This window comes from Mycosarcoma maydis, chromosome 8, assembly GCF_000328475.2.
Source record: "Mycosarcoma maydis chromosome 8, whole genome shotgun sequence".
Taxonomy (NCBI): domain Eukaryota; kingdom Fungi; phylum Basidiomycota; class Ustilaginomycetes; order Ustilaginales; genus Mycosarcoma; species Mycosarcoma maydis.
Genome location: NC_026485.1, coordinates 237,817 through 252,192, shown reverse-complemented (window position 1 = coordinate 252,192; position 14,376 = coordinate 237,817). Strand labels below are relative to the sequence as shown.

General features: G+C 56.6%; 5 protein-coding genes across 5 annotated transcripts in view; 2 read left to right on the top strand and 3 right to left on the bottom strand.

The window, feature by feature from the left end:
* Positions 1–137: 137 nt before the first annotated feature.
* On the bottom strand, positions 138–3,125 carry UMAG_03209 (putative COPII coated vesicle component; the record flags this gene model as incomplete). The annotated part of the gene is made up of 1 exon (XM_011391343.1): positions 138–3,125. The coding sequence occupies one exon, from the start codon at positions 3,123–3,125 to the stop codon at positions 138–140; it is 2,988 nt and encodes a 995-aa protein (XP_011389645.1).
* Positions 3,126–3,952: 827 nt separating this feature from the next.
* On the top strand, positions 3,953–6,031 carry UMAG_10639 (uncharacterized protein; the record flags this gene model as incomplete). Its single annotated transcript, XM_011391488.1, has 2 exons — positions 3,953–5,854; positions 5,939–6,031. The coding sequence occupies 2 exons, from the start codon at positions 3,953–3,955 to the stop codon at positions 6,029–6,031; spliced, it is 1,995 nt and encodes a 664-aa protein (XP_011389790.1).
* Positions 6,032–6,511: 480 nt separating this feature from the next.
* Positions 6,512–7,111, bottom strand: UMAG_03207 (uncharacterized protein; the record flags this gene model as incomplete). The annotated part of the gene is made up of 1 exon (XM_011391342.1): positions 6,512–7,111. One exon carries the CDS (start codon positions 7,109–7,111, stop codon positions 6,512–6,514), a length of 600 nt encoding a protein of 199 aa, XP_011389644.1.
* Positions 7,112–7,872: 761 nt separating this feature from the next.
* On the bottom strand, positions 7,873–11,499 carry UMAG_03206 (uncharacterized protein; the record flags this gene model as incomplete). Its single annotated transcript, XM_011391341.1, has 1 exon — positions 7,873–11,499. One exon carries the CDS (start codon positions 11,497–11,499, stop codon positions 7,873–7,875), a length of 3,627 nt encoding a protein of 1,208 aa, XP_011389643.1.
* A 981-nt stretch (positions 11,500–12,480) lies between these two features.
* Positions 12,481–14,376, top strand: part of UMAG_15003 (transcription factor IIF subunit TFG1) — a gene marked incomplete at both ends in the record, with an annotated part of 2,399 nt that continues 503 nt past the window's right edge. Inside the window, one exon of the mRNA XM_011391563.1 lies at positions 12,481–14,376. Coding sequence (XP_011389865.1) covers positions 12,481–14,376 — 1,896 coding nt within the window.

The window sequence follows — 14,376 nt, the reverse complement described above, 5'->3', positions numbered from 1 at the left end:
CGCGAATCGCGAATCGCGAATCAAACAACTCTGGTATTTAACAAATCGTGAATTCTTGGAGCTGCACGCACACCATGATGATGCGTATGAGTGTGTGTGCGGACGGCGCTGGCGCACCATGTGTCGGCCACTGCAGCTCACGAGCCGCCATTCACCTTATCCCTCAACTGGCCGATGAACTGCATGTAGCTCGGGCTCTGCTCGAACCTGTCTTCGATCAACAGACTGAGCGCCCACAGCCTGAGACTCGGTTCGCCGTCCTCCTTGACAATGTACAGGTGTGGACGGTACGGCCCACGTCGGCTGTCGCGGATTCTCTGGACGATCGCGTTGACGCGCTGGTTCATGCTGTTGTCCAACTTGGGCAGCGTCGTCTTGCCTCCACGTAGCGTTCCGTAGTTGGCCACGTCGAACACGTCCAAGCAGAGCTGTGGGACCGCCTCGCGTCCAACCCAAAGGAAGATGTTTTGCCCGTCTTCGATAAGGTACAGCCCATGACGTTCGAAGCGCTCCGACGTGAGGTTGAGTTTGGCCGGCATGACGAATCCCTTTTCAGCCACCGTGGTGCCCGCTTCGGGCGCCATGTTGTGCAGACAGTAGAAGCTCGCGTGCAGGTACGGGATCAACTGCTGCGCCGGCAGCGTCGTCAGCAGCGCTTGAGCATAGGCGCGCAGATCCGAAGGGATCGACGATGACTGTCGGATACCCACATGCTTGAGCAGAGCAAGCACCAGCAGCGGCAGCTGCGCCAGATTCTGCGCAATCGCCAACTGCGGGCTAGCCCCAGACCCTGCCGAAGTCATGGTCGACTTGTACGTCGAAAACACATCGACAAGCTTGTTGAACAGCGCATCGCGCGCGTCCTCGAGACGCGAGTGGATCGAGCGCTCTACCGCCTTGTCCGCCAACAACGTCGCGATCGCAATCTGGTCCGCATTGGCGTATACCTCGGACATGGAGCTTGTGGTGGGCAGTGCAAGGTTGATCACACGGATGCGACGCTCGCCCGAGCTCGTGCTATGCAGCACCACCGATTGGAACACAACAAACGGCGCGTTGATCGTCTCTTCGATCTCGCACTCGATCGCGTAGTTCTGATCGAGCGGCACCGAAGGCAGAGCCAGCAAGTCGGTCGATCGCACGAAAAAGTTGCCGTGGAACGCCGTCGCACGAATGCCCTTGGTGGCTCGCAGACGCAGCACAGCCTCGTAACTGATCGGGCTGGCGAGCACTTCGGAAAATTCGTGCGAAAACTTGACCGCATCCTCGGCGCGACCGGCATGGAAAGCCGGGTAGAAAAACGTTTGACCACCCGTATAACGTGGCAGGCACGAGAGCGTAGCCACGTCGGTGTACGACGGCGCAAACAGGAACATGTCGACCGACACTTGCGATCGCGAGCAGTCGATGGGGAATGTCTTGTAGAACGACGAAGCCGCACCGAGCAACGTGCTCTCCTTGGCGGTGCCGAGCAGCTTGGGATCCTCTCGGTTCTTGAGCGCACCAGGACCAACACTGGGGAGCGACGCGGTGAGCACCATGATCTTACCACCGATCGGTGAGATGAGCTTGTAGGCAGCTTGCAACGCGGCACCGAGCGCCGATCCAGTGACAAGCGAGTCCTTGTACATATCGCCAAGCCTCTGCAGCAGCGCCTCGACACCGGCGCGACATTCGGTGAGGTTGACGAGCAAATCGTTGGGCTTGGGCAGAAAGACATCGTCCAGATCGCTGACCACGAGCATATCGGGTTCGGTGCCCTCGGGAGTGATGCTGAAAAAGTGGAGGCTGGTGTCGACACCGATAATGCAGATCTTGGCGCGATTGTCTGAGTTGGGCAAACGGTCCAGAGTCTCAAGAATGGTGCGAGCCGCTGTAGCCACCATACCGCTGTTGACGGCCTGGTAGCTGACGTCGATCAGGAACGTGTAGACAGGAGGCTGAGGTGGACGAACCATGTACTCTCGCGGAGCGATAAACTCGACGACGCTGTGGTTGAGCTCGGGACGCTGCCATCGGTCGGCGGGCTGGTTGGTCTCGGAGTTCCAGTCAAAGAGCTGCGGCACCTCGTTGCTGATGTTGCACATGCAGCACTTCCATCGATTGCCGTTCTCGATAAAGGTGACGTAAGGGTTGATGTACGTTCGGCACCTGCGGCATCGTGCAATCACTGTGTCGGTGACAACCGGCACGGGTTCGTCGCCGTCAGCCTCGCGAACGGAGCGGTAAGGCGAGAGGATGAGACCCAGAGGGATCTTGGACTTTTGGAGGAGTGACGAGGTGGTTGGAACAGCGTTGAGAGTACATCGCTGGTAGGATGGGTCGGCGTTGGCTTTGGGATTCGTGGAGACGCACGCATTGGGCGGCAGACGGATCTCGGGCGGAGGGCGTTCAAGGTCGTTGACGTTGGGCTGGACACCGCTGATGTTGACGGTTTGGAGAGTGCTGAACTTCTGACCCATGCCGCCCGCCACGCCGCCACCCACGCCCATGGCTTGGAACTGGTTGGTGATGCCCTGGACACCGCCGGCGGCGTATCCTGGAGCCGGACCAACGCCAGGCGCACCATGCGCACCAGGGGCTGGAGCGAGACCAGGAGCACCTAGAGCAGGCTGAGCAGCAGCACCATAGGGGGAAGGAGTGAGATCGGGAGCGCCAGGAGTAAAGAGCTGAGGTTGAGCATCTTGTGCGCCAGGGTAGGCGACGCCTGCACCGGTTGCAGTGCTAGCGTCGTAACCGCCAGCGTAACTGATGCTGTTAGCGGCGAGATGCGCGGTGGGGTATGCACGTCTTCGGCTGGCACCTGGGCCGATAGAGGCAGGGGCAGGAGAGCCAGCGGAGGGAGGGCTGACGGGGGCACCGGGGCCGTGTTGAGAGATGGGACTCAACGAAGGACCTCGCATGCCAGGTGGTGGCTGGATCTGAGGCATCGACATGCGCGCCTGGCCCTGAGGATGGGTAGGACGCTGTTGGTGTTGCTGAGGAGGAGCAACACCAGCCGGACCAGCAGTGGGTGGCTGCCAGCTGGTGCGACCTGTCGCCGTCTCTACAAAGACTTGACGAGCGGCATTCGGATCCCACTGGGCGACCCAACCGGGAGGAAGCTGAGGAGGTGGTTGAGCCATTACGAATGGATGGGCGTACTAACGCCGTATCGCTGCGAATCTGAGCAACGACGAATCGAGACGTTAAGGACGTGGTGACGAGAAGAAAGGAAACCAATTACGCCAGCATTGATAGATGAGAAGAAAGCGCAGCTGCGTCCGTGATTGTGTGTGGTTGTGCGGTTGTGTGGTTGTGCTGTTTGTGCTGTCAGCGCGTGTTGAACACGACACACTCACAGACTCTCAGTCAGTCACCCAATTGGCTGCACACGCTCTCTCCTGAAGTGCAGTCGCAATCACGAATCAATCTGAATGCCAAGTGCAGACTAGCTGACTGGCTGGTTGGCTGGTTGGCTGGTTGGCTGGTTGGCTGGCCGGTCGGGCCACCTTTGTCACTGCGTTTTGTCTGATTTTGCAAGCGTGTCTCTCGAGAAGAAGTGAGTGCGAGGTTGCAGCCCAGATCAAGCCTAAAATTGAATGAGACTTGTCAAATGAAATTTTCCAACAGCACACTGGCCAGAGAGCCACGAGCGTCGAGCCGCGACACTTCCACGCTGTCCTTCGTGCTTTGGACAACCACCAAGATTTTCGAATCGTGAAATGCCGCCGCCGATTGCCAGATCTTCCCGATGGTTGAGGATGCCTTTTCTCGATTTTTTCTTAGACTGTTAGGTACTCATGTTCGTGACCGAGTTCCGCACCTCTTCCAAAAGTGATTCGTGATTCATGATTCCCGATTTGGTATGCTTGCTTGCTGCTTTCTGCAGTCAAGTTGACTGTCTTGACCCATCAACCATCTCTCTCTGTTCTGCTGATATACTAGACCAAGGCAAAAGCCACGGAAAACCATGTCGCGAAGGGGATATGCGTCCAATTGGCAGGGCGCTCACAACCCCAACATGGCGCCTCTCCCACCCAGACCACGCGGAGGCAATGGTAGCTCCAATGCGCCTGGCTACGCTCACTCTGCCTCTCCACACTCCGGTTACGATAGTCCGCACCTGCGTCAGTCCTCGTATACAGGCAATCACAGTCCACATCTTGAGCACGCTTCCTCGTCTGCTCCATCCTCTTCAGGTGTCGAGGTTGCAACCACGCTATTTGTCGGGAGCATCTCGCCTGGCGTCTCCGACACTTGGCTAACTCGGCTGCTCGAAGCATGCGGCAACTTGCGTTCACTCAAGCGCGCTTCCAAGGCATTTGGATTCGCAGAGTACGCAGATCCGGATTCGGTGCTGCGTGCCATCGAGGTGCTCCATGCAAGAGAGCTCCCGTCCATGGGAGCCGAAGCTTCGGCTCCACCTAAAAAGCTGCTTGTCAAGGCGGACGAACGTACGAAACGCTTTCTGGAAAAGTATCAACAAAATCGCACCACCTCGTACGACGACAAGAAGAGAGAGAATAGCGCCCTCTCCGCGGTAAGCGACATTGTGCGTCAAATGTCGGATCCGAACGCTCAAGTCGAGACGGACCCCACCAAGCCTGGGTATGTGGTCCCGGACCATTTGAAAGATCTGCCACCCGAAGAGCTGCCTGAAGACCAACGCGCCACTGTCCTCTCCGAAATCGAGCAATTTCGTCAGGCGGCTGCTGCAAGAGATGCCGAGACGCGAAGAAGAGAAGCAGAGTACGAAAGACAAAGAGCATTAGAAAGGGCAAGACGCGAAACCATGCAAGCTACTGCCGCCGCCTCCTCTTCGTCTTCCTCTTCATTACGCAACGGTAGATCCACAGACGATGCTCAAAGCTACCGTCGACCTGTCGACTTCCATGCTGCCGGCACTTACGACGCCAAAGCCGATGCTGCACTCGAACCAGAGGAGGTTGATGAGATCGAAGAAAAGCAGCGTCAGGAACGCAAGAAAGCTGCTGCTCAGGCGGCATCGGTCGATGCAGAGCGTGCCTACATGATCCGCGAACGTCAGCGTCTCGCGCACTGGGAAAAGGAGCAGCATCGTCAACGCGCCGAAACCGAAAAGTGGCAACACGACGGAGTCGCCATGTTACGCAGATACGAAGACTGGAACGACGACGCTGCTACACGAAAGGAACTGTTTTACACCGATCGACCTCGATGGCGTCAGTTCCGCACATCCGCACGCCGGAGAGAAGAGGAGGCGGATGAGCGTGACCGTGCCGCCGAAGCTGAGGAAATGGTGCGTGCACAGCAAGAGACGGAAAAGTTCTTGGCACTCCAAGCCGCTGAAATGGCCAAGTTGACACAGCAGCAGCGCGCAGCTGGTGTACTCGTGCAAGAAGCAGGTGCACTTGCGCCGATCAAGCTCACCTTTGCCACTGCGACCAAGGCGGACGGTGCAGCAGACACCACAGCCGGTGTGGCTGCGAGCACACCAAATGGAACGAGTGCACAAAACGGTGCTGCAGGAGGCGGCGTGGCCGCCGTCAAACCGGGCACAGCAGTGCTCGGAGAAGCTGAAGAGGACGAGTCAAGTAAACGTACTGGTCGACTTACGCACATCAAGCTTGACAGTGATCTATCGCCGCAAGACAAGGCCCGCAAGTTGGCACAGTTGACCGAGTCGTTGCCCAAGACGAGCGGCGAATTGTTCGCACAGTCGCCGCAATGGGAGTATGTGGACGAGCAGCTGATTCAGTCCAAGTACCGGCGTTGGGCAGATGCTGAGATCGAAGATAGCTTGGGCGAGAAGGTGGATGAGTTGGTCACCGTGGTCGTGGAGGCTTTGCAGAACCGATCCGACGCTCGTGCCGTCGTGGAACAGGTTGAGCCGGTAAGTTTTATGTTGAACACGCACGTGGTCCGTTTGAAAGCGGTGGCTGACTGGATTTTCTTGTTGCTTTCGCTGGTGCAACAGGTCTTGGCAGAGGAAGCAGAGGCGTTCGTCGACAAGCTCTGGCGTCTCGTGCTTGTCGATTCGCTCGCTGCTGCTCAAGGCATCACAGTCTAGAATCGCACACCCCTTCAAAACGCGCCACGCCACGCCACGCCACGCCAAGCGCCTGCACCAATTTACCACTCGTCACTGTGGCTGCTATCGCACCAGTCGGCTCTTACAGCCATGATTCACGATCGTCGATTGACATGCTCAACATGTCCCTGCTGCATCTCGCATTTCTTGATCTCGTGACATGCATTCAACCAATCTCACTTGGCGTACCTGGGTGCATCGCTGCGATTGTGCGCATGGTTTGGTTTGATTTGATTTGATGCAAATGCTTGTTGGATTACGACAATGTCGGTTGATGAATGGCAACATCGAATGGAGCCACGTTGAGGGAGGCGCAATGTGTGTGTGAGGGGATGTAGGCTAGAGATGTGTATGGATACGACATGATGCGGTGTTACGGGGCTGTAGAGTGTGTAATACAAGCTGGGTGCGTGGCGGCTGATCGGTGGCCGTCTTGGGATTCGTGTTGACGAGTACTGTTTAGTGCAACTTGTCTAGCTTTGTCTCGACGAGTTCGACGGCGTCGTTCAAGTTGGGCTTGACGGCGTGATCGGATGCAGCGGCAGATTTGATGCTCAAGAAGGTATTCCAAAAGATACTGACGACGTTGACGAAGAGGAGTCTCTGGGATGGTGGAACCAGGGCCATGTTCAACGTTTGCACCGGGATCCATAATCCCCAGGCGGTCTTGAGTGTAGGCCACCAGTTGTGGATGATCTTGTTCTTGGCTTGGTCAGGGGAGCCTCCTTCCATGATCGTGGTGGCTCCGAAGAACAAAGCTACAAAAGCGGGTGAGGCGATTGCCTGATCCAAGGCGACCTTGGTGGCAATGTTGGCCGCCTTGGACGAGAAGCGAACGCGCTCGAGCACTCGACCGAACCAGATGGATGCCAACGGTGAGAAGACGCATCCTCCGTACAGTGACAATCGAAACGTGCGCGCAAGGTCGTGTCGAGAACCACGCTTTTCGACCAGCTGTTGCGCAATCGTATCGCCCGTCGCAAACAGCACCCCGCCAGTAAGACACTGGCGTGGAAACGTCGAAGACGTCGCCGCGATAAGCCGTGTAAACGTCGACATTCTCTTTCCAATCCAAACTCGTGGCGTCCTTCTTGATTCACCTCGTGGTCAATGACGATAGAGTCTCACTCTTGCGTCGTGCGTCGTGTGTCGCTTCAGCTCGAGTTCGTGTTGTATGCCAAATGCAAAGATACTTTCGCAACATCCTTACGTCGACCTCGCCACTCACGATTTTCCATCTCTCCCAATCAATCACCAAGGAATCCTGAATCTGTCCCACGACGTCACGCACTCACCAACTCTGACTATTTATGTCGATTTCCACTATCCTCCTTTTCCCCCACATCGTCCTGCAGGAATTCACGAATGGAATAAATCGTGAACCGTGAATGAAATTTGCCGATCTCTCTTTCATAACTTATTTTACGTTTGTGCTTCCCTCCTCCCACGAGCCACGAACGTTACATTCACAGATTCGTGATTCGTGATTACTGTGACTGGACAGTAGCACGTAGCTCATCAAGCCAATTTTGTCGCTCGCCGCCTCCCTTGCCATCCCAACCGAGAACATCAAGTAACATGTTCACAACACCACCTTCGTGATTCATGATTGCGTCGTTGCATCTCAGCGCAACTCCAAAACATGCTCAAACACTACACTTCTGGCGTGAAAAAACCCACTAACACGCATCGTCCACAATTCAAAGTGGTAGAATAGCAATCGTGAACCAATGTCAAACACACGCCTTGTGACGCTCTCGCAGAGAGCAGACACAGGTCCGGATGGGTAAAATCTACTACTATTTGTACTGCTGCTGCTGCTACTGACCCCTTGAACCCTTGTCGCGGCTGCGTTGCGATCGCAAAACGGTGGTTGTAGCGATTTCCGACCTAGTCGAGGGATACGTCGGTCCGGTGGTATATCCACCCGCCATCTGCTGCTGCTGAGCCCATGCTGCACTGCCCATCATGTGCGGCAATGGATGCAACTGCCCTCCAGTACCGTTGGGATAAAACATGGGCTGGGCATAAAACGCTTGCGCATGTGCCGGGTAAAACGACGCTGCAGTCGGCACAGTGTTTGCGGTGTTGGTTGGGGGCGGTGGAGCCATCATCATTGACAGCATAGGTTGTGACGTCGATGCACTCGTCGCCGAAGCATGAACGTTGTTTTCATAAAGCGATCCTGACGACTGCGTTCTGGAATGCGCCTTGCGCTGACCGTTGGTCGACTTGCTGATCGCCTCTGTTGACTGCGGCATCCCCATCGTCGGCTGCATAAACGCTGCCAACGGTGGCCCACTCGCACTCTGCACACCATTGCCATTGGCACCTGCGCCCAAATTGCTCCCGTTTCCACTTGTGTTGAAAGCTGCACCACCAATAGCACTCGACGCACGTCCATAGTACTGCTGCTGATGCCGCTGCAGCATCAGCTGGTACTGAGCCTGCTGCGCCATCATCGGGTTCGCCATCATGGCCATGTAGTTGCGCATGTACTGCTCCTGCAGCTCCGCCTGCGATAATTGACTGTTGAGCATCGAGAGGCGGTGCGAGCTGAGCAGATTCGAGTCTGAGCTCGCGGCGACATGCGAGTATCCACCGAGATGTGTGCTTGCCGGTCGCTGGATCGGAGAGGTGGATGAGGTGGGTGGGGGTGGGCTAGCAACAGAGCTGCGCGAAGACGTTGTGATCGCTGGCGAGGCGGTACGTGCTGTGGGAGACAGGGTGGAAGCGCGAGGAACAAGTGAAGCGTCCGCACCGGCTGTGTTGCCTGCCGAGGAGAACGAACAAGCTCGCAAATCCGAAGGTGAAGCCAGAGGCTTCTCGCCATCAGCTGCAGCTGTTGGCGCTGCTCCGTCGGTGTTCGCTGCACCGCCTTGAGCGGTCAAAGTGTTGCCCTGATGTGCTACAGTGGTTAGTGCGCCACTACCAGTCGTCACTGGCTGAGACACCGGTCCCTGATCAGTGCTGCGTCGCGCGCGGCCGGCATGGGCAAAGCTACTTGGCAAGCCCTCTGTATGCGACAGTAACGTCGGCGATGTGGGTTCGGCAGCTGCAGAGAGAGAACGGTGGTGTTCAGGCCACGTCGGAGGTCGCTGTGCTTGACCTTCAAGTTCTCCAATCACGTCGATCAGCGTGCGTCTTCGACCAGACCCATCGGTGCGATTAGCCAGCACTCGAGCAGAGTCGAATCCCTGTCCGCGCGTAGCGTTGATCGGCGATGGACCGTCAGCATCGGGCAGCGGTCTCTCTTCGTTTACGGAGGGACTTTGCTGGTCGACGTTGGTGCTCGAGCCTCCCAAAAGACCGGAGAGAGTTCCGGCAGCTGCAGCTCGCACTGCCGCAAGCTGTTCGGTGTACGTCAGCGGTGAGCCCGATGGCCGCGACGCAGGAAAGCCTCCGTTGGGCGTAGTAATGCGAGGGTGATCGAGGGACGGTCGCTTCCTCCCTGAATTCTCCGAAGACATGGAGGAGCGTTTGATGTTGGGGATCACTGATGGCGGAAGCAGCTCGTTGCTGGATGCAGCATGTACGTTGGGCGGGCGTTCCATCACAAACAACTTTCCGAGCTTGGCTCCCACTCGATCGATGGACGATGTCACCCTGTGCACCGCCTTTTGCATGTCGTCGGTGACCTGATCTAGCGTCTTGCTCGCATCAATCGTGACCCATCTGCCTCCATGTGTCCTGACATCCTGGGAGACGCGAGTGAATGCTTCGCGCACTTTGGCCTGGAAGTCGAGTTTCTCGTACCTCTCCTCGCCATAGCCGCCTCTGGCTGCAGCCGCGTTTGCATCGAGGTCGAGGAAAAGGGTCAGGTCTGGCAAAGGAAGGCCTACGTCTGGATTGCGACACCAATCGTATGAAAGGCCTTTGGCGACTGAGTAAGCGATACCCGAAAAGGCGTAACGATCACAGACGATGCTCTCGCCCGCTTCGAGCGTCCTGTGAAGGGAGGCGACGCATTCCCATCGATTGGCAGAGAAAAGCAGATGGATAGCCTGGTCGTCGAGGTCGCTGGTCTGAGCGAGGTAGGAGTTGATCATTTGGCCGATGGCTGTTGTTCTCTCTGGGAACTTGACGGCTTTGGCTTGCAGATGTGCAGCGAGCCTCTCGACCTGGGTGCTCTTGCCCGCTCGGTCAAGGCCTTCGACGACGATGAAAAAGCCGCGTTTGCGGCGTTGCGAGTCCTCATTGGTGTTGGTGTTGGGTAGGAAAGCGGACGGCGCTGCTGTCAGTTGGGTCAAGTCTGTACTTTTGCGTCGATCTGCCTCAGCGGTGCGAAAAGTGTTTGGATGGGTTTGGGCAAGCACAGCCTCCATTGCGGCCAAGTCTTGCGAAGGCGTCCTGGATCTTGGAGGTCTGACAAAGCTCGAGCCGGCTTGGATGGTATCGATGGTGGGTACTGTACCGCTCTCGCTGCGATGTCTCGAGGCTTGGCGGAATTTGGCGGCTGAAATGCTGGCTGGCTTGACGCTTGGGGCAGGGCTGGTGGACTGGGCTCGAGCGGCGTCGTGTGCGTTGAAGGCGCTGATGCTGTCATCGGGGAAGCGTGGCTCGGGGAGCTCTTCGCCTGGCGTGACGTATTCGTCGACCGAGATCATGCTCTGTACTCTGGAATGGGTCTGCGGGCCAGACTCTTCAGCTGTGGAAACGTCGCTGGTGGAGCGAACATTGCGGAAGGAATGTAGACTGAAGCTTCCGTTGGTGATATCCGTGTTGGGGTTGGGAGAAGGCGAATGCGCGCGAGAGTTGGAGGCAGAGCCGAGGTTGAGGTAGGGATCTGAGGTCCTGCGATTGGTGGCTATGATGGAATTGGTGGTGCTGGATTTTCGAGTTTTCGCAGTGCTTGGCGGATAGGGCGGCCGAGAAGTGAGCGCGTTGGGCGTCAAAGGGGAAGAGGCAGCGGCGGTGGAGGCAGCAGCGTTGAGCGAGTTTTGCGATCGAGGTGCGGACAAGGATATCCGAGGCGCTGGCTGGGGGACATCGACTGTGGCGTGCGCCGACGGATGGCGAGCTGGATCGTAAAGTTCGAGATCGGGAGATGGATGGTGAACGGTAGATTGGAACGAGGTTGTGCTACGATTTGTGGGTTTGCGAATCACCTCGAACGATGGTGCAGGCTTCTTGGATGGTTTGAAGGCATCCAACAAGCGAGAAGCCCTTCTGGATGACCTAACGTCTGTGGAGTTGTCATCTTTGTCGGAGCCGAGGGAGCCGAGGGATGGACGTTGCGCTGAGGAGAATGGCCTGAAGCGAGAAAAGGAGCCGCTAGATTGGATCGCATCGGGATGTGGCGATGTATCCGGGTCTTGCTTGCGGAGCGAGAGGGCTGATGGGAAGTTTTTGAGCCTGCTGAGGTCGGTGGACATTTTCCTTCTGGAAGTTGGATCAGTATCGACGTCGTTACGCGCTGGCGATGAAGATGTTTTGAAGCTCGACATTGCTTTGTGTTTGCCGAGCTGTGCTTAGCACTTGACGGTCGGACAGCTTGAAGGAGGGTAGGACGTTGGTGTGCTTCTAGATGTCAAGCGCCATCGTTCCTGACTCGATGGTGGCAGGAATGGTTGGAGAGAGTGTTGGAATGACCAGGATACGCCGCAAGGCAGAGAACCAATCCCCGTCGGAGCCGTCTTGATTAAATGGACGATGCGATGAACGTGGAACGAATCGTGAATGGGACGATCGACTTGTTGGCCAAAGTATTCACAGTTGGTAGGGACAGCATGTGATCATATGATCATGGCTGGCGCTGCTCGCTTGTGAGAATCGTGAATCTGTAAATATCCGATCCCGCATTCATCAGAAATACAGTACGTATAATTATCACGTAACGTTATGTTTGTATTTATAGCTCTCGCTCTCGCTCACAGTCTGTCTGTGTGTTGCTGATTCAGGGTCTGATCGCGTGTGCGTGTCACAGCGTGAGTGACTGTACAGTACAGTACAGTGTTGGACTTGCGACTCACACTGATGGACCTCCTAAATTAATCGTGAATCGTGGAAATATCCATCGTCAGCCACTCACGACAGCCGCGTTCACGGTTGATTCGACACAAATTCAACTCGACCACGAACGACGAACAACAAACCACAGCGTACAGCTCTGCAGACGCGTCAAAGCAATTAACCCAAACTCATCACGCATGGGCGCCAGCGATCCGTGCGAGAATCACGAATCGTGAATCTCGTGCCCCACGGCCAACGTGCTTAAATGTTAATTCGTTGGTTCAGCCCACAGAAGAAGCCGAGCACGAAGCGTGAAGCACAAAGCACAAAGCACAAAGTGGAGTCGTGAGTCGTGAGTCGTGAGTGAAAGTCGTCAATCTGTGACTGGCCGATGCTCCTCTCAGCTTGAAATGTCCATCTTGCACGTCAACCGCTTCTTGTTGACAGTCCAAGTTACATTCTCTCGTCCAGTTAGTATGCCTCCCGTCAAAGCTGAGCCAGGCTCAGCCAACGTCAAGGCTGAGAATGGCAGAGCCGGTGGAGCCAGAGCTCGTGCTGCCAACGGTGCCTCCACCAACAACAACAGTGCTCGATCCAACCTCAAGCTCGAGCAAGACAAGAAGGAGCTACCGCCGCCACCACCGACAACATATCGAGATATCCCTCTGCTATCCACCGACTGCGGACAGTGGCTCACCCATCTCATGAAGTTTGCTCACCATACTCGCGTCGACCCCAACGACGCTTCTCAGTTTGTTCCGCCGCTCAAGCTCAACCGCAAGAATCCGCCAAGGCTCAAACTGCCTCGTCCAAACCCGGGAGATCCGATCACAGACAAGTACAACAGGCCCATGATGGGAAAGGACGGTCAGCCGCTCACATGGCCAGGCGCAGACGATGATCTGCAGCGCATTGAAGAGGTCATCAAGAAGGATGCCGCTCCCAAGGGTCCAGGCGCCGATCAGAGTCTCATCGCGCCCGGTGGAAACGCTCGGCCTCCTAAAGCCAGGCTGTTCAAAAAAAAAGTGCGAGAGATCCACAAGGCAGCAGATAGCGCCAGAAAGACCATGAAGGAAGAACATTTTCCATGGGTGCTCGAGGACTTTGAAACTCCCGACGAATGGGAGAGCATTCGAACTCCTATCCCCACCGGTACACGCGCTCTGCAGGACCACATTGACGAGCTCAAGGCCAAAAAAATGGGAGCTAGCGCCAGCATGGATGCTAATGGCGATGTAAACATGCAAGATACCACCAGCAGCAAAGCCAAGGGAGAGCACGCCATCAAACAAGAGTCTAGTGTCTCGGCCTCTAGTTCGTCATCCACATCGCATGCACCGTGGATCGGAAAGCTTGAGGGCGACTCGAGCTCCGAGGCGTCGTCGCTGCACGTCCTCTTTGTCTTTGACGAGCGCGACGCTGGTGGCTTCAAAGTTGTGCCTGTTTCACGCATGTACAAGTTCTTGCAGAAGCCCAAGCACTCGACTATGACCAACGAACAGGTGGAGCAGGAGTATCAAAAGTATCAAAAGACCAAAGAGATGGATCGATGGGCGATGCGCAACAAACCTGTCTCGGCGACTCCTGCTATCAGCAAGCAGGAGGACAACGCAGCTTGGCGCAGCTGGCCGCAGGTCAGCCGACTCTCCCTGCCCACCGGCATGGCGTTTGGCGCCGGCCGTCGACGCAACCTCATGGCTGTGCACGGTGGTGAGCTACTGCGAGACGACGACGACGATGATGCGAGCGGCGCGCGTCGAAGAAAGAGAGAGGATAGTCCTGGTGCTGGATACGACGAGCTAGACTTTGAAGAGGAATTTGCCGACGACGAAGAGACGCATGATCCCGAAGCCGACGTGGCGGATGACGAGGAAGCCAAGGAGCTCGAGGAGCGCCTGAAGCGCGAGATGGCACGTGCGAACCATGTGGGCGATGACGAAGATGAGGCGCAAGAGGTGAGCGCGCCCGAAGACGAGGATCAGCTGTTGACAGGTAGCGGCAAGCAGATGATGAAGATTATGCGAGCGCTGGCCAAGCGTGAAGGCAACGAGGCGTATGACAAGGACGACGACGGACGCAACCCTTACGCGACCGAAGAATCGGATGAGGAGGAAGAGGAATCGTACGTGGCCAATCCGGAAAAGGCGATCCAATTGGCGCGCGAAGAACGCGAGAAAAAGGAAAAGGAGGCGGCAAAGAATAACAAGCCAAGTGCTACACCGGGCCGCGCTTCAGGATCCAACACGCCCACGGATCGTGCCGAGAAGCGACCTGTGCCTCCGAGTGCGATCGGCCAGGCACAGCGTCCTGGAGCGGGTCATGCGAGCCTGGCTCAGCGTGCCACCAGTCCGACACGCAGTGCTCCAAGATGG